The 23,912-nt window shown below is 41.3% G+C and overlaps 1 protein-coding gene across 4 annotated transcripts in view; it reads right to left on the minus strand.

The window, feature by feature from the left end:
* The window catches only part of ITGA9 (integrin subunit alpha 9), a 217,515-nt gene that overhangs the window by 153,445 nt on the left and 40,158 nt on the right, over positions 1-23,912 (minus strand). For all 4 annotated transcript variants that reach the window (XM_083824914.1, XM_083824915.1, XM_083824916.1 and 1 more), the window contains exons 12-15: positions 23,796-23,886; positions 23,215-23,260; positions 20,150-20,304; positions 13,449-13,609 (exon numbers count right to left, since the gene is read on the minus strand). In XM_083824914.1, the coding sequence (XP_083681040.1) occupies positions 13,449-13,609; positions 20,150-20,304; positions 23,215-23,260; positions 23,796-23,886 (453 nt within the window). The remainder of the gene's footprint in view (positions 1-13,448; positions 13,610-20,149; positions 20,305-23,214; positions 23,261-23,795; positions 23,887-23,912) is intronic.

Below are 23,912 nucleotides of genomic sequence, written 5' to 3' on the forward strand. Positions count from 1 at the left end.
TGCAGCCACACACAAAAAAAATCACTTCTTGCAATATCTCAAAATAAAAATCTTTTTCTGAGGATGGAGCACAGATCAAATGGTGAGGACAAAGCTGAATCAGAATATTTGATATGTCCAAAATGTATATGCAAATGAGTGAAAATTGATCATACCTCTCCTTAACACTGTTCAGTTATTACTAAGTGAGTATCCATTAAGGAAGCTAGCACACATCTCATACTCTGCAACATGTAGTTACTAATGCTCATGTTTGACAGTTATCAGCTGACAAAAAGGTTGTTTTTTTTTTTTTTAATAAAGCAGTTTGCAATGGAGGTACAGTAAATTCCTAAGCCAAAGCCTTCAGCACAGACCAATGAGCTCCTGGGTAGAGTGTAAGCTTGGCAGTATGCTCCTTGGCAATCTAAGCCAACCTACATATCATGCTCCCTAGGGATCATAAATCAAGCTTTTTTTGGATAACGCTGAGCCTTTGGCAAGAGAAAACTGCTACACAATGCTTGTCTCGTAGCCTGCACCTACCATCCAGCCTGGCACTGGAGGAAAAGCATCAGCAGAATGAGAAGAGATGTAGTAGTAGGAAAACCTGCACCCTATGAACAACATCAGTTTTGTTATTAAGAAAATACCCAGATACGGATCTATTACATTTTGAAACAAATCCTTTGGAAAACACAAAAAAAGCATAAGCATCTATCTGGTTGATTAGATTACTTTTTACCTCACATGTAGCACAGGTCCCTAAGAAGTTCTCCAACCCTACATATATACAGGATTTGGGGAAGGGAAAAAAATTAAGTGGTAGAAGAAGATTCGAAATGTGTGACCATTAGAAATGCATCATCATATCCTAAGCTCATTTCAATAGTCCTTGGATATTGAGAAATATGTATGCATCACTGACACTCTTCATTTTTTCTTTATACATACTTAGTTTCACTTGCTGCTTCTCAACCGCCAGCAGAATACTGCACTGTTCAGACAGCAAAGACTGCAGCCAAATCAAAAAAATGAAGCATATAGACAAAGCTTTACATGAGCCCAGGAAAGATCCTTTTCAAGCTTTAGATTTTTTTTTCCTTAATACACTCACTGATTATTTCTGACCTTTCTTTTCTTTTCTGGTTTTGACTGGAACTAGGAGCATGAGAACACATACATCTCCAGAAACACCCCTACAACACAGACAAGCCAGAACAAGAAAACAACAGGGAGGAAAACCTCCCCTCACGGGACTTCCAGAGTAAACTTTGCTTTCTCAAAAGAACTGGACAGTTTACATATTCTTTTGGATTATCTTGGGGTGCCTATTTTAAGAAAACCACTCTTGAAACATCCAGACCTTACAAGGTCCTATCCAACACGGTGATCATCTCTGCGTTTTAGCCACAAGTACTGCTGCTGTTTACAAAGGGAGCTGTAAAGGCAGTCCCTCATCCCAGCATCTCTCAATCCAAAGCCCTGGCCTGATGCAACCAGTCACAAAGGAGACAAAGAGGTTTTAAGAAACACCATCGTTACAGGCAGATGCGTTGCTGTATCTTAATAATTCCATTGACTCTGTGGTGCAAAGACAATGGGGAATCGTGATAGCTTCTGTGCCTCTGGCACAGGTGGGAGCAATGGGTCCCAAACTCGACTGGCAATCAGAAAAGCAATCAGAAGAGATACAGAACCTTATTGAGTGGTACTTCACCCTTTTTGCCTTTGCAATGTTTTCAAGGCTGGTTCTGTGTAAGAATCAGCACATTAAATAATAAGACATAAGGTAAATGCTTGCAAGAGTAAGAGATCAATAGTAATAACACAGCTTAACATGCACTGATGTCTTCCCACCATGCAATTCTCCTGAGCCATGTTCAGAAGCATTGTCTTTAAGATGAAAAAGACAAAGTTAACACCATGAACAGGTTATGAAATCAGCATTGTTACATTTTAAGGTAGCTGTCACAGTAGGCAGAAGTGAGGCACAGCCCAAGCTCTGCAAATCCATTCTGCTCATTCCCTGGAGCAAATGTCTTTGTGCTGAACCCATCAGCCTTTAGTCAACCCAGGACATCAGATCATTATTTTACAGAAGGGAAGAGAGAGAAAACCAAAGTCAAAAACGAACAGAGACAATGTAGGGCAGACTAAAGCCTGTTCCCAAAATAGTAAGGAAAGAAAAGTGAGCCATCACAAATATTTAAGTTGTTTATATAAAGTTTAAAAATAAATTCTGGCATTTGCTCAAGTTCTTGAAAGGGACAACTGAAAAACAGCTCTTGGGATAATATTTCTTGCTTGCAGTGGCCACAGCATCACTGCACAATTTCATGCAGTATCTCCATGCCAGGGATGCACTTTGCCACAGCTGACCAAACATGTATCGGTCAAGCAGACACATGTGCAGCACAACCTGCTCCGGTGCATTTAGCAGGAGGAGAAATACTGGAGGTGGAAGCTCCGTCCCAGCCATCTTCAACAACGGCCCGTTCCCCCATGCCAGAAATATTTAGTAGGTTCGGGAAAGGATTTGGTAACACTGCTTTCTGTGAGAAAGGTCTGTTCTGATCTCCAGGAAAGATCTTCACCCCTTGCAAAAGCCAGGGATGGTTTTTGCCATGGATTTCTACTGCCAGGGTTCCACTGTACTGTGCTTGTGCTGTCTTGGCACAGACTGCGGACAGGGCTCCCAAACCTGGCTGTGCTCCAGGGCTTGGCCTCTCAAAGCAAGCTCATGATTTTTGCTGCTGCTATCCACAAGCAGACCAGGGCAGCTGTTATGGAAACAATCCCGTGGCTAACACAAGAAAATGGAAACTTCCTCCTCCAGCTCCCTTCCTGCAGCTGAGCAGTGGATGGGCTGAGCGCTCCAATGCGCCAAGGCCCTCGCAGACACCTCCAAGTTACAGGGACGTTACTCATGGCTTGCCAATGACAGCTACAGGGCTCCAGTGCCCTCTTCACCATGAACAGCACAGCTCACTGTATAGGGGCAACACAGCCACGCTTCCTGGGCAAGCTGTTTCTGGGATGAAAACACAGGCATCTTCCCAGCTCTGCAGGGGTATGGGGTCACCCACCACAGATGGGAACCAGACTCGCTCACTTTCACAAGAGTAGTATTTCTCATACAAAATTGGATTTGTTACCATACGAATGTCAGACTTTTGTACTTTACCAGGGCATGAAGCAACAGTTTCCTCCAATGGCACGCAACCAAAAAAATGTGATTCAGAAGCACTCGGTGATCTGCTCAATGATTTAAAAGGAGGAGTTTATAGATATTACAATTGCATGAAAACATCAGTTTTCACTGAAAAAAGAAATCCCCTTTTAAAAAACAACAACAAAAAAGTTCCCCTTCACAGCTCTTCACCCTAGTCTCAAAGAAGTAGTACCTGAAAGAAAGAATGCAGCTTGAAGAACAAAAAAATATCAGTTTCCAGGTTGTGCTGCTTCAGTGTTGTTGCTGCTTCTGCACTTGCAGGAATATTTGCCACTTTATTTATTATTTAAGGACTGAAAGCCTCAACATCATCTAAAAACAGCTATCTAGTCTTCAGTGAAAGATGAGATGCAGGGGAGTAAAAATCTTTAATCTTTATGTATTTCAACATCTTTCACCTGTTGGAGTAAGATGAACTTCCTGGCTTTTCAATTTTCCCATCCTTTCTAGCTACCAGAGCAAAAGCAAAAGCCAGATTTGCTCACAGAGTGACAGGGCTTAGCCTCTTGCATGGAATGGATTTTAAAAGACTTTCTGTCAGACCACTGTCCCAGTACACTTGGGCTTCACCAAAACCCCTTTTTCAAAGCTAATGCTTTCCATATCCTAGCAGGTCAAAAACATGCAAAAGAAGTTATAAATTTATATAAGACATGCCTTACCTAAACTTGCATTTTTTGTTAGTTGCTTCTATTTTTACACCCTCTTCTTCTCGAGGAAGTTACTTTTATGCTGGTTCCCCTACATCTTTTCTTGCTGAATGAGAAGCTGCCTTGAGGTGCCTGCTAATATGATGAAACTTACTAGGTCACAATAAGTTTAATCAGTTATATTTTAAATTTATTTTGTCATCTACAGAAGTCTTAAGTGATGCAGTGTATGTGCCAAAAGAAGGAAGTAGTACTCTTAGGGATTAGATTCCCTTAGATTTACAGCTAGCTGTTTATATTTCAGTCTAAAACTTAACACGAGACCTGGGTCTTCTCCCAGGACAAAACAAATGCAATGTAAGCTGTTACTGAATTCTCCTCATTATTATTTGTTATTACAGTATGTTATTTGTTATTACAGTATGGGTATCACCCAGTCCTAGCCTTACAGGATTAGGTACACTCACATATTACGGAGTAAAGCTTATTCAGTACCTTAAAACCTAGAAATAAACGGAGATTAAAATAGCTAGAAAATAAGATGGCAATAAAAGAATCCAACTTGATACCCACATAGAGAACATGGAAACACTCTTCATTATCAAGTATTTTTCGGGCTTTCACAGATACGAAATTTCAACAGGTAATTTCAAAGAGGAAAGTTATTTCCATGAAACTACTCTTGCTTTATATATGAAAAAATTATATACACTAGTAGGCGTAACTTCAGAAAAAGTGGTCAATATCTTGACAATGAAGACAGACCAGAAAATCCTCTGGTTAAACTTTCTGTGAAACACTGAAGTTGCTGTACATGTTCTTAGTGGAACATGATCAGAGAAACCTCTCTGATGCAGTAACAGAGTTTTCAGTTAAGAATCAATCAGTTCTCTATGTTAGATGGAACCTTTAAAACACCCACTTCTGAAAACTGTTCTTCTAAAGCTTTGTGATTGGCATGCAGCAATACAGATTTTGACACAAGATGAAGATAAATGGCACATTACAATAGAGGATGCCAAAGGAAGAAACAAACCCTCAATATTAGATTGCTCATATTCCTAAAGTTTGACTACTTGACTGCTTTGATGATAGCTTTCAAAAGTGTGTTTTCAACAATAATCCTTTTTCCAAAAGGAAAACGGTCACTAAAAGCATGCACAGTGGCCATAAACATGTAATGGGAGAAAAGGTCATTCTAAAATCATGCCACACCAAAGCAGAGAAGTGCAAGACAATTTGTTGAATGCATCCAATCCACAAGAACACGTGGAATACAAAGTTAGGAAACAAGCTGAAGAATATGCCATCAAATCAAAGACATTGCGGGCAAGCGGAAAATAGTTCTAACTCTCAGATAACTACCAATTTCAGATCTCTGGAGGAGCAAAGGTAGTGTAGGACAACTTGCAGGTTCCAGTTGCAGAATACTAAACATTCTCTCAAATAACTGGGACTCCAGGAGAGGTCATGGAGCTCTACAGGGGAAATCAGTAGTGAAAACTTTGCAACAAAACTGGAAGCATAACTAGGAGGATATAACTTTTGATCGCCAGCACAGCCACACTGGCTGTAATTACCTCATTACTTACGGAAACGCAGGTGGAAGCATGGGTTTGATGGCACAGGGCATGGACCTTTCCTCACTTGTTTCTGCACCTCAGGCATTCAAGATGAATTCAGTTCCACAACTGAAGGGGGGGGGGGGGGGGGGGGGGAGCAGTTGGGGGGAAAGGGCAAGAGGCATTTTCTGCCAGAAAAGAGCTCCATGCCTGCAACATATTACTCCCACATATCTTCAAGCACATTGTCAGGTACTTTCAGTATGAATTAGGGCACTCGATTAGCATTACTTGTTGCCATCCAAACCAAACCAAACACAGCATCTGTAGGAGTCTCCCTGGAGACCCAAGTCTATTCTGCCTATCAGGAGGTTATAGCTTTGGAACAAACCCAAAAACCACAGCCGTCAAAATTAATTGTTTTCTTTCTAACTTTGAGAGGAGTTTTCTGTTGGAAGTTGCCTCCAGTGTTTCCTAATGAAGTGCCTTGCTCATTCCTTTCTAAGTGTAGCGAAATGGAAGGGTGATAATTTTAGGCACTCCCCACTTTGGAAAGGATAAGCTGATCATGTACTTGTATGTGTCCGAGATCACGGCACAGACTGATATTCCTCCATGTGTTATAAACAGGAAAACCACTAAGACAAACAAGCTGTTCCCTATTGTAATTTTCTGGAGCAAGACTCTAGTGTTTGGGATTAAACATATGCCCCCTAAAGTATATATTTGTCCCAAAGAAGTACTAATACACCTTTACGGTAAAATTTGCCATCATGTGTTTGGTTTGTAGCACTCTCCCTGAAAAACAAGCTTAGAAAGTCTCTAAAACAGTAGTGTTACCTTCTTTGTTGCTTCTTTCCACCTGACAAAACAAGCTCTTCGGTTAACCAGGAGTGCCAGAAAAAGAAAAAAAAAATCCTTTCCATCATTACCTGCCTTTTGAAACGACTTTTCCTAGCACAAAGTGTAGCACCTCTTTTATCTGTTTGGCCATTCACTTCCTAGAAGTGCCATCACTGGGAAAACACAATGAATCCTCTCAGAGAGGAGCCCCATGGACAACCTCTCCCAAGAGCCATCCTCCACCCAAGCCTAAATCTGCCCCTCCTAGGCCTCCAAAAAGATTTAATCTGCAAGTAAAGTCTCTTTTGAGGAACTACTACATCGAACTAAAAGACATCAGTGGGCAAACAGTAGAGACAGGCATAAGCCTATTACTGAACGTTTTAAGACCAATAACAGCATCACACTTCATGTAGACATTAGAAATAATTTTCAACTCTGTTCAAATTTAAGAAATATAACTTTTTTTTAGGTTGAGTTCATCTAAAATACGTATTCCTCTCCCATTGCGGTTTATACCAGAGGAACAAGCACATCAATGGGCTCAAGACTGAAGATTTGGATCCTTTTATGGGTTAGCAGGAAATGTGGTAGCTGAAAAAAGACAGGTAAAAAGAAATACAAGGCAGGCAAAGCAGAATTTCAACAGCTGCTGTGCTTTAAGTCTACTGACTGAGCCTCATGCAAGATTATATTTATTTTATTTCAAGAGCATAGAGTCTCTTTACTTGGATTTATGAATGTGATTACCTAGGCACTTTATCTGACAGCAGCTCCACCAGAGCAACCAAGTTTCCACCTGGGCCATAAACAACATATGAGGTCTTTTTTCATACATGCTGGCTAAAGCTGAAGAGCACCAGTGAACTAAATTGAAATTAGTTACTTCGCTAAAATTTGAAAGTTTTTTTTTTTGGTTGGTTGATTTTGTAACAGCCGTGCTTTGTACAAAGGCATTCTCCAACCAGGCAAGAGTGATTTGCCACCCAATTATGTCACTGATCAGTGTGAAGTTAAAAATAAAAATAATAAAAAAAAAAGTGATTTCTTCAAAAATCTGATAAGATTGGCATTGGAGTGCCTGTGGACAAAACCTCTGTCTTCAGTTCAGAGATGAAAGCCTCCTAATGGCCTCAGGACACAAGACTTTTTGTGCTACCAAACAGCCTTACTAACTACGCTGCCCACTAGACCAAAGCCCCAAAACAGCTAATAGCTTAATGCCTGCCACAGTTTGCTCTCTCACATAATGGCACTGCCAGCCCCAGTAGATATTACAGCACTTAGCCACTTACAGCTTGGGTCCCCTCTGCTAGTGCCAGACAAATCTGGCTGCTTCAGTTTGACCATGTTGTACAGGACAGTTCTGAATATGAGTCTTGACTTGCTCCTGATAAACACTGCCAAAAGCTTCTGGAAAAGCCAACTCCATGGTCACTAACAGTATTTAAGTTTTGATATTGCTAACATTCATCTCAAAGATGTCAGTCTTCCCACCAACTCCTAACACTTTTACTGTTTATCTAAATCCCTGTATTTAAGAGGCAAGGAATAAGAACCCTGAGTCATGCAGTTCTTCCCTTGCCCATGGGAGCTTCTCAGGAAAGACGTGCAACTTCTCCTCTACCTGGTCCCCAAAAGGAGAGGGTTGGTCACACTAGAACAAGGCAAAAAAAAAAAAAAAAAAATCACACCATATTTATCTTGCCAAGACAGTATTTGTTTTGCTTTGCTAGAGGGAAGGCAGGCTGCGTTAATAGATTACAAGTACACTTTGCACGGTTTTGGAAAAAAGACTTGTCCTAGAAAGTGTGCGTCTGTAAATAAGCCTCTGTGTTTTGTGATCACCCCACCTATCCCCCAGCCCTTTAAGACCAGGCACAGGCTATGAGTGCATCTGGCTCAGCCTGACAATTTCTCCAGCCTCCAGCTGGCTCAGCAAAAGGGGAGAAAAATGTAAAGTAAAAAAAAAAAAAAACACCACACACAAAGATACACTCTGCTATTGGTCTTAGTGCTCAGCCTCGCTGTAGTCATCATTCCTGGCAGTCCTACACAGCAGCTTTCGTCTTTCTTCTAGTGGCTATAAACTTTCTGCTGAAGGCTAGAACAGGTCACTGCTTCCCTTGTCTGCCCAGTGGTCCAAATCCTCTGAAATTCTAGACAATCATGACTAAGTTTTCATAGCTGCTGCTATGAAACCAATCTCTGCTTCAAGCATTATCCCCTGGCTTGCTTCAATTTCTCTTCTCTTCCACAGAGAGGCAAGCAGCACAGCTGGGTCACTACCAAGGGAATCTGTACTTCACAAGGGACTGGTTTTCACCTCCTCCTCTGCAAAGCGGTTGTTATCATCCACATCCAGCACATAATTGATCCATCACTTGAATCACCAGCATCTTAGAAAAGGACTTAGCACACATGAGCAACCAGGCTCAGCCTGGAGCCACCAAACCGAATGTAAATGCTTCAGCAGCAAGCTCTGCCAATTAAAAAAAAAAAAAAAACACTCCCGAAAGTTACATTGACTATGAAGGAGACACCAATCCCATTAAAAATTGATACCTCAAACTAAACTGCAGAGTCTCTGGCATCTCTCTGCATCCTGTAACAACACCAGTCAGACCTTAACACATAGATGTTAATTCACTATCAGACAACTTTCAGGAAAAAGCCTGTCTGGCAAATGATCAAGGTGATACCATCTCTACACCACACGACGGTGAGACTGAATGCTTTGCCACCCAGACTAGGAAAGAGCAGAGTACGGTGGATTAAGAACAAAAGACTTTAATATGTGCATCCCCCTCAGAGGAGATCAAACAGCTACAGAAGGAGAAACGATCACAACCACAGACAGTGACTCAAGTTGGCGAGAACTAGAGTCAAAGTTGTGTGAGATCAACAGCCCATAGTATCTTCAAAGACTTGAGGTAATAGCAATGCACAGCAGACAGAGGCCAGAAACATTTATAAAAACGCAAATTTTTGGCTACAGAATTCAGCAGTGAACGAAACACATAACTATGCCATTTCTATTCAAAAAGAAACATTTTATTCCAACCCTAGCTGTACAAAACTTACAAGCACCTCACCTACACACAAGTCATGAGAAGCCCCCTTGTCACTTCTCAGCCCCATCTTCCCCACAGGCTACGACCGGATCTGGTAAGAGTTAATATGATGAGCAACGTGAGACTGCTTAAAACAACCAGACAGTCAACCGAGATAAAGATCAGTAAAAAACATAAATACTGTGTCTGGGTTAATCCTGTGCCAGGACTGCTGATGGTGTTTGAAGCTATTACAACCTTCACTTTGCACACAGACAGCCGTGAGTGGTAGCAACAGGCAGCCCAGCTGGCTGGCCTATAGTGGGTAAGAAACCAAGCAGTGCTTTTTTAATAAATGTATAACGTCTTTAATAAATCATACAAGGGGCTTTCACCATCATCTCCATCATACCTTTGTGAGAAATCAAGGATGAGATTTGGCCCCATATAGATCTGCACGCACAATGTGCTTTGATGTCTGCATCAAGTTCTCCTTTTCACAGGCAAATCTCTCCTAAATATTAAGGGAACCCATAAAAAAAAGGTAATGACCAAGGCAGTTAATGCAAAATGGGAAAAAGTTTCCTCAGAGACTATGCTCCAGCTGGAGCAAGTGTTAAGCACGCAGCTTAAGTCTTTTTAGTGATATCAAATTCAGCTCTCAAGAGAAAGTTTTGTATTTCAGCTGCAAACCCAGACACTAATATTAAGGAGACACCTTTAAAGCATCCAAATCCATTTCTTTTTTTTTCCCTCTTTTTTCTACCCCTTCCACAACTCTGCTCATTTTCCTCTACTTAGTACCAAGTTCCATTTTCTCATGTTTATGTTTCCTGTTGCTTCTACAGAGAAATGAATACCTTAAAAAATGATGAGAGGTTAAAAAGTAATGTCTTTTTAATGTCTTTTTTTCAACAAGGGTTTACCCTTGTTGAAGGAGAGGGTAAGCGGCAGCACGGCCAGAGGAGGAATCATCCAGCACCAAAGCCCCTCCTGAGAGTCAACAGGCATCAGCTATGCAGAGATGCACAAAAAAAAGAGCAATACTCCTGAAGGTCATAATTAATGGCCACTTGAACCAGCTGTTGATTTTCTACTGAGCACATCAGTCAAACCTCCAACGATCGTTGAAATTAAATGCTGCTTTTGCAGATGACACTTGAGGTGATGTATTGAAAATTACTGTTGATGGATACTAGAACAATCAAAGTTTCATAATTGAAAATCAAACGGGTTCCAAGGGGGAAGAAGGGAGGAAACTGCATCTCTTCTCTGCTTCCCCATAACCATTAGAGAAGCAAACTCAAAGCATTTTCAAATCCAAACATACTTCCATTTTCTTCTCTGTTCACAGCCAGATAAAAACACACATTTGCTCATGAACCACAATAATTCTAGCAATTTGAGCTGTAATTCAGTAGCTTGCCTTGTACAAGATTTCTGAGCTATACATATCCTACAAGCTTTGACGTCCATTTATCTCAGCCACACAATCATGAGGAAAGACAGACTTTAATACTCAGAAGGAGAAATAAGGACAGTAGCTCCTGTCCTGAGAGAAGAGAACAAATAGGAAAGGACACCTTCAGAATGTTGAGAATTATCAATCGCAAAATGATTTAACAATTAATCCTGTTGATTCCTTTGCAGCCTGCAACTATTTAGTGCTCAGTTTCTTTGAGATCTCTTGAGATCCTATCTGTCGAAAGAGATCACAGCAAGCTTGTATATGCCTGGTTCTACTATTACTTTCCTCAGTCCTGTTTTATGTCTCCAGCATGCTATAACTACTTGTTGGTAAGACAATGCCATCCAGCAAGCCTTGGCACAGGCTTTCATTTAACTAAGGCAACCTACAGAGCTCTGCTGTTTGGACTGGACGCTAATAGGGTTTGTCAAACCAGCACATGAGGTCATGCACAAGCCCAAAGTTTCTCCATCCTTGAACACAGCCACTCCAGAACTGACATCCTCATGTAAACTTATAAACCTATTTATCACCAGGGATTCAAAAGAAAAGTAATAAAGTGAACAGGTTAAGGATGCAACTGCAAACAACTCAATTAGCCATGGAGGCAAATTAGTCAGGCATACATTAAACAACAGGACAGAGGAAAGCCTAAGTGAAATACTTCATAAAAAATATTTTAAGCCCAGATCTTTTATCATCCATCCATCCATCACAAAACTATGTGACTAAGGAGAATTCCAGGTAGAGTTCAGATTTAGAGTTAGAGTTTTTTTGGATTTCATTTTTTTTGTTGTTATTTTTAAACCAGGTGTTCCTTAAGGATAACAGCAAAAGATCATGACCCCATTCCCACTCCTCCACAGTCTGTGGGTCTCCCTTTGATGTTTCTAATGTCATGTAGGCTCATGGATATCACCTTTCCCATGAAAGCACAGGGATTATCTTTCTCCACTACTTTGCATTCTCCCTTACACGGACAAATGACACTTCCTGCTATTCTTCCAACTGTGAAAAATAGCTACTTACATCAAGCAGAGCACTAGTAGCCTTGTTTGTTAACCAGCTGTTTTGCTATAAGTTGTTATTATATTTAACATTTCGAAATGTTTTTCTTACCTATAAAAGTCATTTTTTCCAGGAATTTTCCAGAAAAAGATAGTTCTTACCTTTTCACTCCCAATAAATGAAACAGTTTCTTGGGCATACGTTGCCTTTTAGTGAATTCTGTGTAGTACCCAAAAATTACAACAGGGCTAGCATAAAACAAGTTATTGGGTTAAGATAGAGACATGCTCCTTTTCATCTGAACTCAACACATGAAAGCCTATCCACATGTGCTCATTTGAAAAAGACCACGATTAGTAAACTCACATCATATTTTCTAAATAGCGGTAGTTTTGTATGTCTACATTTTCTTTAATGAGCTTTCCCAAAGCAAAAAACAAAGGTTGCTGCAGAAACAAATAAATGCAAAAAAAAAAAAAAAACTGGAAGATATCTAGTTGCTTCTCAGAGATCTGTAAACTTAATACGACGTCATTTCCTCCATGGTGGTCCCTTTATTTATTTTATTTTCACTCAACAACCATGCACAAAATGTTGATAAAGTCAAAGGTTGAATCTTATCTCCCATTCTCATGGTTTTTTAGGTACATAGAAGTTTCCTGGAAAAGTTTATACATTTAGGGATGTCTGGACCTGCTGGATTCTCAAAAACAAGATGTTACCAAGTGATATCCACTGAAGTTAGGTCATAATCATCTATGGGAATATGTCCTTCAGTAAGGAGGATATGCAACTCACCCACACAACCACACTGCCTTATATTGCTCTCTAGGGTGGTAGCACAGATTAGTGTGCTTTTAAGATGTACACAGCTTAAAAGATGAACCTCCTTTCTATATAATTTTCAAATCCATTATATAAATCTCTAAGCAGAAGAGAAACTGTTTTGTATGCTTTGAAAACAGAATTGTACTTGGGTGGAATTTCTTCAACAACAGTCGTCAATTAAAGGTAAAAAGCGTCCTAGCAGACACCGGAAGAAAAGTACTGTCACATGAAGAACTGAGCCTTTCTATGCCCCACAGTGTCTGGAAAGCACTCCCTATATTCCCCTAGGTCTATGATACAGATGAAATTCAGTTATCCCACTGGTATTTTTAAGCCCAAATGAAACGCATGCTCTTCAAACCCAAGAGTCCAATTGCTTCAGGACAGATCCTGCATTACCCTGTCGTTCCTATGCAGATCCCAGCGTCAGCCCCATGCACAAAGGAAAATACCTGACAAAACTAATAGATTAAACTTTCTGCTCCTGACAAAATAACATTTTGCCTTCCAATTTTGAGTATAACAACGGTAACAACAAACCAAGCCAAAGGAAGAAATCTCCCACAAATGCACCAGACAAAAAGTAAATAAAATACATATTCCTGGCACTAGGCCTCAAAGGCTCATAGGCGATAGCGCTCACGCTGACAAATTATGCCAAACAAGAAGCTCTGAGCTCCCACTCAAAAAACTTCATCCACCTCTCAGGAAAACAAAGCACATCTTTAGCCAAGCTACATCATTTTAATTGGTTAAATAATAAAAAAAAGGGGGGGAGGATTGCATTGAGGCCAATGTAAGTAAAGACAGGGCTGAACTGACCTTGACATACGCTAGGTAATGCTCGCACTTTTCCTGCATGTATGACAGTTGTAACTTCTCTGTGACCTGTCCCACTGTCTCTCCAGAAGTCACAAAGTAAACTCTCGGTTGCTGGCTCTTTTCCTTCTTTGTCACATCAGCAGTCAAGTTATAATTCAAACCTGTTGTAAAAAAAAAAAAGTAAAAGAAGAAAACAAAGGATGTCAGTGAACAATAGTTACTTTCTAGCCACCTGTCAATGGATCCTGTTGTCCACAAGGCATGTGTGATTAAAAAAAGGTCAGGCCTTGCAGGCTCTCAATCAATCACAAAGTTTCCTGTGGCTGCACAAAACCACATCCAATTACTGACATACTCCCAAGTTTTGTGCCACTACTTTCCCCAGCTCTTCCTGAAGGATGATGAGAAGCAGTAGGAAGTCATGTGTAAAAATACATCTAAACACGCACACCTAAAAAAAAAAAAAAAAAAAAAAACCTTAAATTATGCTATTAAAAGAAAAAGCAAAAAACACAACACAAACAACAACAAAAGCCTCAAGCTTTGTTTTCCTCATAGAAAAGCACAAACTATGCATATGTCAACCAGGATGCGGCATTTCCTGACAATTACTTCTGTTGATTTGCAGTCATCTTAGAGTTTAGCCCTTAACTAGAGGTCACTGCCTTGCACTGAGCATCCATCCCCTTTTAGATGTTACACAACCTTGGCGGTTTATGGAAGAAATACCCAGAGACTAGCCAGCTGTTTTCCTGCTGCTCTACAAGGCAGGTAGCTTAATACAATGGGTGGGTTTGTGACTGGATGTTTGTTTTTTTTTTTCAGAAAAAAGCTTGTTTGCTATGTCAAGAAGTTGCATAGCAATTGAATAATCCAAACTGACTGTACCTTTTCCATCAGCAGCAAAACTACAATAGAAGCACAAATACTTGCTCTGCTGCTGTTTGCAGACAATTTAAAGGCAGGCTGTGAGGTTCTTTCACTCATCACAGACCACGGTCTGTATTGATTTCAGCTGTTATCAAGGCAATGATGGGAGTACCATGAGATTGGCCCACTATAAATGGCTTAATTAGTTGATTATCTTTCTATATGACAGCCAGTGACAGCTCCTGTACTGATTAGTTACATATGTAGGGTGATTGCCAAATTATTGCTTTGGTTTTTATTCATGTTTTAAGTCCTAAGTGATTGAGGCCAGATAAAATGCTCCCCATAAATGTAAACTTTTTTTTAACCTAGAATTTTATAAAAATTCAGTGCAAATGTAATATATTGCTGGATTGAGGTCTTCTGTACATAATTTCAGCAAGGGATCTTTATTGTTGTTTGCTGCGTTCTCATTCTGTTTTGTGTTGTCTTTTTTAATCAATGAGAACTGATCTCTCAAAATTAATACTGCCACCAATGCTCTCACCTCTAATCATTTATTCACCAAAGTCTCACTGCTTTAAAGAATTCATTTAATGATATTGTGCAACTTGGTTTCTGTGAGCACGCATCATTTCCGTAACTCACGCCCACCTCACTTTGTGCTGTATCCTGCTTTCTGACCAGAAGCCCAGCGTTTGGCCTGTTTGAAATCCCAGCAGTCTCTTTAATTTTTTTCTTTGAAGTGTGCACATCCCACACCCAACCCCGATTTTCCCTCTTCCTCTTTCAAGACCCCACAAGCGGGCCTAGGGCTGTGCCTCCATCCCCTGCATAACAACAAGGCGATGTGCCAGAAGACCGAGGCCCGCATGGGTCCATGGGGCTATGCGTCCCTTCGCTGAGGGAAGAATGGCAGCCAGAGGGACAGGGGCTGCCCAGGGAGGCCCCGAGGGAGGTCTCGTCCCAACACCAGCCCGGTACCAGGCCTCAATGCAAAACGTTTCCAGCTACCGCAGCGGCAGTGGATGTTTTCAATCAAAATGTGCAGTCGGCCTCTCATCCCCCCCTACCCCCCCGTGGCCGCCTCCCCTTTATTTTGACAACTTGTTTCTATGTTATATCCAATGATGTCACATCAGTGGAAAAACTGAAATATCATGAGTAAGGCTTTTTTTTTTTTCCCCACTCTGTCTTCATTGCTTCCAAAAAGCAGACGGGGTGGGGAAGATAACTGGCCAGCCTCATCACCGCTGGTGGTTTAAGTTCCTCCTGCTGGCTCCAGCAGCAGATCAGGAGGCAAGCTCTTGCTAGCAGATTTAACTCTTGCAGGTAATGCCTTCAAATTCTCATCCAGCAGCTTAAAGTGTAGTTAGCAACGCTTCTGGGGATCTGCCCATCCACTTCACACAATCAAAAGAAAATTCTGGCATGGATATGATGAGATTAGATGAAGGGCTTTATTTTTCTAGTGATTATTCCTTTCCTATAACTAAAGTCTAATGCCTAAGAGGCCTCAGTAATAGCTCCCCCTGAGAAACTTTGGGTCATATCTCCAAGAGGACTACCACCCAGCAGAGCAGACAAGTCACTCCAAGTGGTGCTTGGACACCACAGCAACATACCTGTCGAGTAAAAATGGCATTTTTACAGTGGATTTTCATTCCTAAGAGGCACAACATGCAAGAGGCACGCCCTGCAGAGAGCTGAAGGTAGCCCTGAAGAGGACAGGAGTGAGGAGAGGGGCAAAGAGGACAGTGGTATCCCACGGTCTGAGACAGGATCCACAGCTGGCTGTGCGAATGAAGAGCCTGCACAACCCCAGGCACCCAGCAAAACACTTCACAGCTCACTCAGAGGATGCCACAGCATACCAAAGGCAGGTGGCAAAATGCTCAGCAGGAGCGCATCCCTAAGGACTTGATAGGCTGCTAACTTGTACCGATTCGGGGGTGGACACCACATATACTGAAAAACACATCCCTACAGCAAAACTGCTGCTGAGGCATTCATAGGGTAGCACCGATTCAGGCCTGCACCCAAGCAGACTGGAAAAACAAGAGACAGACAGAAATAACACTCCTGCACCAAACTACAGCAGGATGCTGATAAGAAGAAGAGTATCTGCTTTTGTCAGATTTTGGATCAGTCACATTTCTTCAGTCCTAGTAGCATACCAAAGCAGAGCAAAAATACCAAACAACTCATTATTCCACACTACATCTCACAAGGCTCTCTCAGACAACACTATCAGGGACATGAGGACGACCCTAGAAATGGATCAACATACAAGCAATGCACAGCTGAAGCAAAGAATGAAGGAGAAAGCTTGAAGAACTATCTAAGGCACCTAACTCCAGCCAAATGCCTCAAACCTCTTGTTTTCACAGCCACTAAAATTCATCTAATCCTTACATTGGCACTGATTTTTTATTTTTGTACAGGAGATTACCCAGATTGTAGCCACAAGTTTAATTCCCTTCTCTGGTGGATATGAATGCAGTAACAGTGACTCATGCACAGAGATGCCAGCAGCCTCTCTTTTCTTGTTCTGGTCACCCAGAAGTGTGTGGTCTGAAGAGGCTGAAGCCTGATCATCCAGGCTAGGAAAGGACTTTATCTCATCCCTGCTTTTTCTGAGCTGTAGCTCAGCCTAATGTTCAGCAAGCAAACACTGTCACATTGTGAGATGTAGCTGGGGTCAGGCAAAGCAAGAAGCATCACTGCAGAACACAACCATGGCAATGCTGAGCGCGTGTGCCCTCAGCCTAGCCCATAAGGGAAGACAGCAGTGGCAGCAACTACGCAGCAGTGTCTATGCAGGACCCTCAGGAATCTTTGACCATTATTTGCAGTGCATGCCACAGTCCCTATTGCCATGTCTTCATCAGTACTTCTCATCTCTCCTGCATCCTCACTGCCACCTTGCTATAAAGCCACACTGCATGCCGCTAGCTGTATCAAACCTAAACTCAACCCATTTCCTAGTATAGAGGACACTAATGGGGGACAATAGAATATTTTCTGTCAGTTTAAGATGCTTTGGGATGTTTTTTTTGTTTGTTTTTAAAGTGTGCAATACATACATATTTACCTTATCCAGGAAAGCTGCTTCCTTTCTTTCTCACCTTGCAAGAGCTGCTGCTGCAGGAAGAGAGTATGCTGAGCACTATTCTACAGATAGAGAAACCCTGGGGGGCTGAGAAAGCATTGTATTTCTCACACATTCAAGACATACCAGAGCTTGACTCTGATGGTGGATGCTCAGCTCCCCAGAGAGCACTGAGGCAGAGTGAAGGGTCAGACAATGCCTGGCATGCAGAGCAGAGCACATGCTTCATTTGGGCATTGCTCTTTGTTCAGGCAAAACCATTTCTGCAATAAATTCATACTTGTGAAGACCATAGTCAGCAAACAGTATCCACAGAATGGATGGGAATTATACAGTCATTGTCAGCATCAAGAAGCATCAGTAAACACAGACTCTCAGATAGCTATTACATGACCAATAGTACTGCAACTGCTGTTGGAAAAAAGAAGAAGAAGAAAGAAGAAAGAAGAAGAAAGAAGAAGAAAGAAGAAGAAAGAAGAAGAAAGAAGAAGAAAGAAGAAGAAAGAAGAAGAAAGAAGAAGAAAGAAGAAGAAAGAAGAAGAAAGAAGAAGAAAGAAGAAGGAGGAAGGAGGAAGGAGGAAGGAGGAAGGAGGAGGAGGAGGAGGAGGAGGAGGAGGGTGGGAAAGGTTTATATGCAAGTGAGACACATAAGACAGCTTTTCTTCACATGGCAGTTAATGAAACAACACGTTCACGTAAGCATTGTAGACAAACATTTCCCAGAGAAGAATACTGCCTGCATGTTCAGCTTGACTTTCTAAACATGTTGTAGTAGGTGACCAACTTCAGCTGCCCAAAAGCAAGGGCAAAGCCCAGATTTTCCAACAGTAACCAGCAGTTTTGAGTGTCCATACTGACAAGCCTTAAGGGAACAGCATTTTCAATGAGCCCTGTGTTCTCACTGCCTGACTTATCAGACTGCTCCCAGACATCTGAAGCTGAGGCAATCCCAGAGTCTCTGCCACAAAACTTTAACACAGCATTTCAGGAATATTTTATTTTTTTCCCTATTTAGGCACATAGGAGAGGAACGGTTGCAGTATTTCCATGAATTGTTCCACCCTTTATTAATTGATACTCTTCGGCTACAACATAATTAAAATGGCCTGTTAGATTACAAACTGAAAGCTTATTTGAGATACTGTATCCAAATCATATCCCCAAGGGTTTTTATACAGTCAGTTCTGGCTGCAATGTTTTCAAGACAAATCACTTTGCTAGAAGTATTGTATAAAAGGACAATGGTTGGAAGTTTTATAATCATCTACTTAATAGTAAAAAAATTCCTTGCAATGAGATGGATGTTACCCACCGAAAAAGATGCACATGTGCTTTCACCACAATAAATCATCAAGAGCACTGTTTATATGACAATGCAGAGGAATGCAACTGGCTCGTACAAGACACGATGAAGCAGAAGATAACTCCTTCATTAAAAAGGGGAATATATATTTAAAATGAGAAACAGGCAGATCATTTCTTAGCCACAGGTCAAGAGATACAAAATTAAAGCAAAGGAAACATTTTAAGCAGTATCCCCCGGAACATAAGAAAACCTAGGCGTTCAGTAGATCTACTCTTGGATTTTCACAAAGAAATCAACACCCCTGAAGCACCCAAGGACAAGCATTTTCTAACTGACAGAGTAGCAGGACATACAAAAAAAGCTGTATCAAAGCACATATTTGTCTGCTAGGAGTCTGACATTATTTACAGGGAAGGAAAAGGGGGCAAAAATAGAAAATGAAGTCTCAGTTGCATCTATATGTTAGAATCCAGAGAAATCAAACTACAACTCTGTTTTTTTGATCTTTCAGGTGACAGTGATGAGCTGCATTAAGCAACTCCAATGAGCAGCTCCTAGTTCGTACTCCACATGAGAGATAAAACAAGCCCATTGCCATTCTAGAGCATAGCCAAGTTAAAACAGCATGGCTGAACTAAATAAATCCGGTCTTCATGGTATTTAGAAATGCTGTATATATCTCATACCACTTCAGGCAATACCCAAGACTTGTAAACATTGGGATGTAAAAGACATAAGCAATAATTTAATGCAGTCAAGATGTAATGGCTGGGACAATTACACACCTTACGTGATTTCATTCACCCAAGTGAAGTGTAAGTTTAGAGAATGGTCTTTAAGCCACCCATGCAGTTTAGAGACTAAGTAACTCAAAAGATATTCTTGCCATCAATAAAATACTGGGCTATTTATAATTGTTTTACAAATGGGTAAACTGATGCACTGAAAAGAATTTGCTCGTGTCTGGTGGTAGTAACACCCAAGAGTTCAAATTTATAGTGCTCTGTTTCAAGAGCTCCTTGTAGATGTTCAAAAACTATTCATCCAGAGCACATCACAGCTGCTTTATGATAGCGGATGTCTATAAAAAATGGGTTATCAACAGGCAAATAGAGAGAACATGAACTTTCAAAGCATAGTTTGCTTGTGTTCTCTATCCTTGTAGTAAGACTAAGGATACATTCCTCTCCTTTCACTGAAAACTACCCCAGTATTATCTCATCCTCATCAGAAGATAAACAAATGCCAAAGGAAGCATCTTGGGAGCCTCCAACTTTCTGTAACTGCATACCCCAGCTCACCTCAAAAAAAATTCTTTCACAGAAAACCTTTGATACTGACTCCAAAGGGAGCCCCCAGCTCCACGTCAACCTGTCAGGGTGCCCCTGACCAGGGTTGGCACAGGTACCTTACCTATTTCTCCAGGAACATGCTTGCCACTGAAGCGAAAGCATGCTGTGACATTGAGGCAGTTCACAGGCTGCAAGCCGTCATGGCACTGAGGAGCTGTGATATTGATGGATGCTGGCAGAAAAATGGAGATGTCCATGGTGATGACAGGTCTGGATCTGGAGATCAACATAGAAGTGGAATTGAACAATCATTCAAAGAGAAGTTTCTCAGCCAAAGCAAAACAAAGAAAATTTGGTAATGTGCACAATTTCAAGCAGAAATAAAAAATAAAAGAATGCATTTGAACTCTAAAATAAATTAGCTCTTGACCTAGCTGGCAAGGACAGCTAGCTTCTGAATGAAAATCACAGCATTAGCTTGAAGTTCAGTGCTCAGATACAGACTGCAGGAGGCAGCTGGGGTAACTGATAATATATAACAAACATCTCCAGCAAAAGTTGCATAAAGTCTTCCTGATGTTTGAAGACAAAATTAGCAAGCAAGGACAACAGACTCATGCAAGTGAGACTGCTAGCTAAGGTGCCTGCATAGTCAGGAAAGGATAAATAATGGCTTTAGGTAAAATCTGTAACCTGAAAGTCAAGTTGGGAACACAGGGGTAGGAGATGCATCCATACATATTTTTTCTTATGGTGTAAGTGGGACAAGAGACAAAACATTCATATTTTCTGGAAGAGCGAACATTTGGGTAATTTCCTCCCAGCAGGTGCTAAGAAATGAATATTCTTTCCATGTTGTAGAAATCTACTTTGGGAGTCACCCAGTGCACCGTGAATGAAAGTTTTCCACCCTTGCAACTCTTGCACTGAGCTACAGCTACAGTAAGTCCCAGCTGAAGAAGAGCTCGGCGAGAGTCACAGAGCAAGCTAAGGACCAGCAGGGCCCAGGTGAGTCTGTTCTCACATGACACAGATGTGCCACCAGCTTTCCTGGGAAAAGCAGCTCAGAAATCCAGTATCTACAGAGCTGTCCCCAGTGCAGGACTTCAGTCCAAGTATTTAGCAAGCGTTATTCTTCGTGGTTTCAGTTCCGTACATGTCCAATGTGAACATGCTCTTCCAAAAACAACTCCAGTATTTAAAAAAAAAAAAAAAAGTGCAGCAACCAGCAGATTAACTTATAGGGTAGTCCCAGCACCCTGTAAGGTCAGACCACATAAGCAAACCACTTCAGGACTCTCACTCCACAGGCCACTTAATTTGGAGGTGTGGGAGAGAGGGGAGAAGAGAGCAGGGATTGTGGTTACACCTAATTCATATCAACTGGAACAAGACTCACATCAGTCTCTGAGACAGCTGCTCATGGTCTTTTACCGTAGCTTGAAATAACAGTGCAAGTTTGCCTTACGAGATGGAGGCTGAAGATAAAATGCTAAGCCTAGAAATATATACAGTAATGGGGAGGAGGGGAAGGAAAAAGGAGGAAAAAGAGTGAGGTTCCTAGGAGCACCCCACTATGGGAAAAACTCTCTCCAAGTGCTAGGGGAGAAGTAAAAGAGTAAATGCTATAATTGATCTAAAACAATATTTCTTCTTGAAAGGAGAAATTTCTCCAGTCATGATGTACTGATTTTTCTTTAATGTTAACTCACTTGGTTATTCACTGGAAATAAAAAAAAAAAAAAACCATAATATGCCTGTCAAACGGCCATACACATGCGCGAGCAATATAGCAACTACAATCTGCCCCAAGTCACCACGCCTTCCACAGAAGCCTTTAATATCACTTGGCAAAACGTTTGTTGGTTTTGGCCAAAGGACTTCACAAACGCTTCTGTAGGGGTGCAAAAAAAAAGCTGATTTCTTTATCCTAATCTGAATCTAAACAGCAAGAGTGACACGCTCTGAACTGGAAGCAGCAGCAATTAATCAGGCTGCCCACATCGTTAGCCAGCAATGCCTAGATCCCCACAGAAAGGCACAGGCAGTGACTGAACGCTTGGCTGGAGGTCACTAGGCTGTTGTGGTGCATGTTATTCTAAACACCACAGCAAACCTTTCTGAGGGCCTTTTTCCACCTTGCAAGGAACGACAGTGCACGAGAACCGCGCACAGTTGTACTCTGAGTGGTTTCATACCATTGGGGTTGTGAGGTCCCATCTCAGGGCACAGCACACCATTCCACAGAGCAGCAACTGGCTGCCCCTGCTTGTGTGACAATGGCACAGAAAGCCCTTCAGAAGACTTGACCAGCTGCCACACTTGTCGTTTCTTTCTTCCTATCCCTTTATTTTGTTGTTTAACTGACTCAAATGGAAACAGAGTCATGTTTTCCCTGCTTTTAACTAGATGTGGGTTGGCACATCATTTCAGCACTTCAAGCATTTGTCTTGCCAATCTCACCACACTCCCGTATCTTCCATTAAGATGCAGGAATCCCTACTTCTACTTGTAACAACACCTAGTTACTGGCAGGATTGTTCTGTTAAATATTTACAAGTGCAGCAATGGAGCTACTGGCAAAATGAAAACTACCCATTCTCTTCTCCAGGTCTGTGTGCCTCAAGCCTGCTCGTACTCTGTCTCCACCTGTGCAATTTGGTGAATCAAGCTGCCACACCTCTCTCCATCAGATGAAACAAGCAATTGTACTTAATGCACACAACTGAACAGTAGCCCAAATGCCGTGTTTATTCAAAACATCTCTGTATTTCATTTCCTTACAGACTCTTATTTCATTCTGCGTTCCATTATAACTCGCAGAATTAAATTCTGGCATCGTATGCGGCTGGCTTTTTGTTCCATTTTGTTCCCTTAAATAATACTTTATGTACTTTATGTAAATGTAAGAACAGTAACAATCTTCTCACGTATTCAGAGCAACCTTTCTCAAGAGGCACTGAGATGCAACACATCTCCACCTGGCTTTAACTCTCTGGTTTCTTCATAGCACTGAGAGGTTATCCCTCACTATGCTGTTATGGTTATGCTTGAAAAGCAATCCAATTTGCTGCTTTTGCCTACAATAAACTAGGGAGAAAATATGTGGGGTGGAGGACCTAGACCATGTCAGATATAAACAGAGACAATTAAAACAACAATAGAGCAAAAAGACATTGATCTCACCTTAGGAGTACCACACTGTCTGACAAGAAGGCTCCAACAGTCATATCTGAAATTTTTGTAACATTTAGACAGTTAAAAGGGAGGCACAGAGTTCAGTTCCCTCAAGTCAGTTGGTAAATGACAAAGCATGCATCAAAAAAAAAAATATTTTTCTGTCTTATCAGACAGCTGATCCTTTAAAATATTATTATATCAAAAGTGTTATAATTAGAAGATTAGGTCTGTGAGGATGCTTCACTTCTACTTCATCATTTGTTTATTATTATTAATATTATTGTCTATATTTTTGTAAGTTTATTACCATGACTGAGCAGCTTCCAAGCAACTTATAACCCTGGCAGGATATTAAACTTCCTCTGCTTCAAGACCTCAGTCTTCTGTCATGACTGCCCAAACCCCCTGAATCAAGCAATCAGCTCAAATTTTTGAGCCAGGAGCTTTGAATAACAGAGGGAAAAAGGAGGAACACACTCAGCTTCATTGTCCTCTCACAGATGTGGGAACCAGCAACCTGGAAATGACCAGCTCTGGTGTTTTCTCAGTGTGTTGCTCCAGTGTTGCTGTCAGAGCAGCACACGTACCTGGGTAGCCATTGCCATCCATATCGACTCCCCCCGATATGGACTGGCCGAACATCCGCAGCATCGGGTTTATCGCTTGCCCAGACAGCTTCTGCAGTGGAAAAAACATAAAGTGAA

Source organism: Anser anser, assembly GCF_964211835.1.
Source record: "Anser anser genome assembly, chromosome: 2".
Classification (NCBI taxonomy): domain Eukaryota; kingdom Metazoa; phylum Chordata; class Aves; order Anseriformes; family Anatidae; genus Anser; species Anser anser.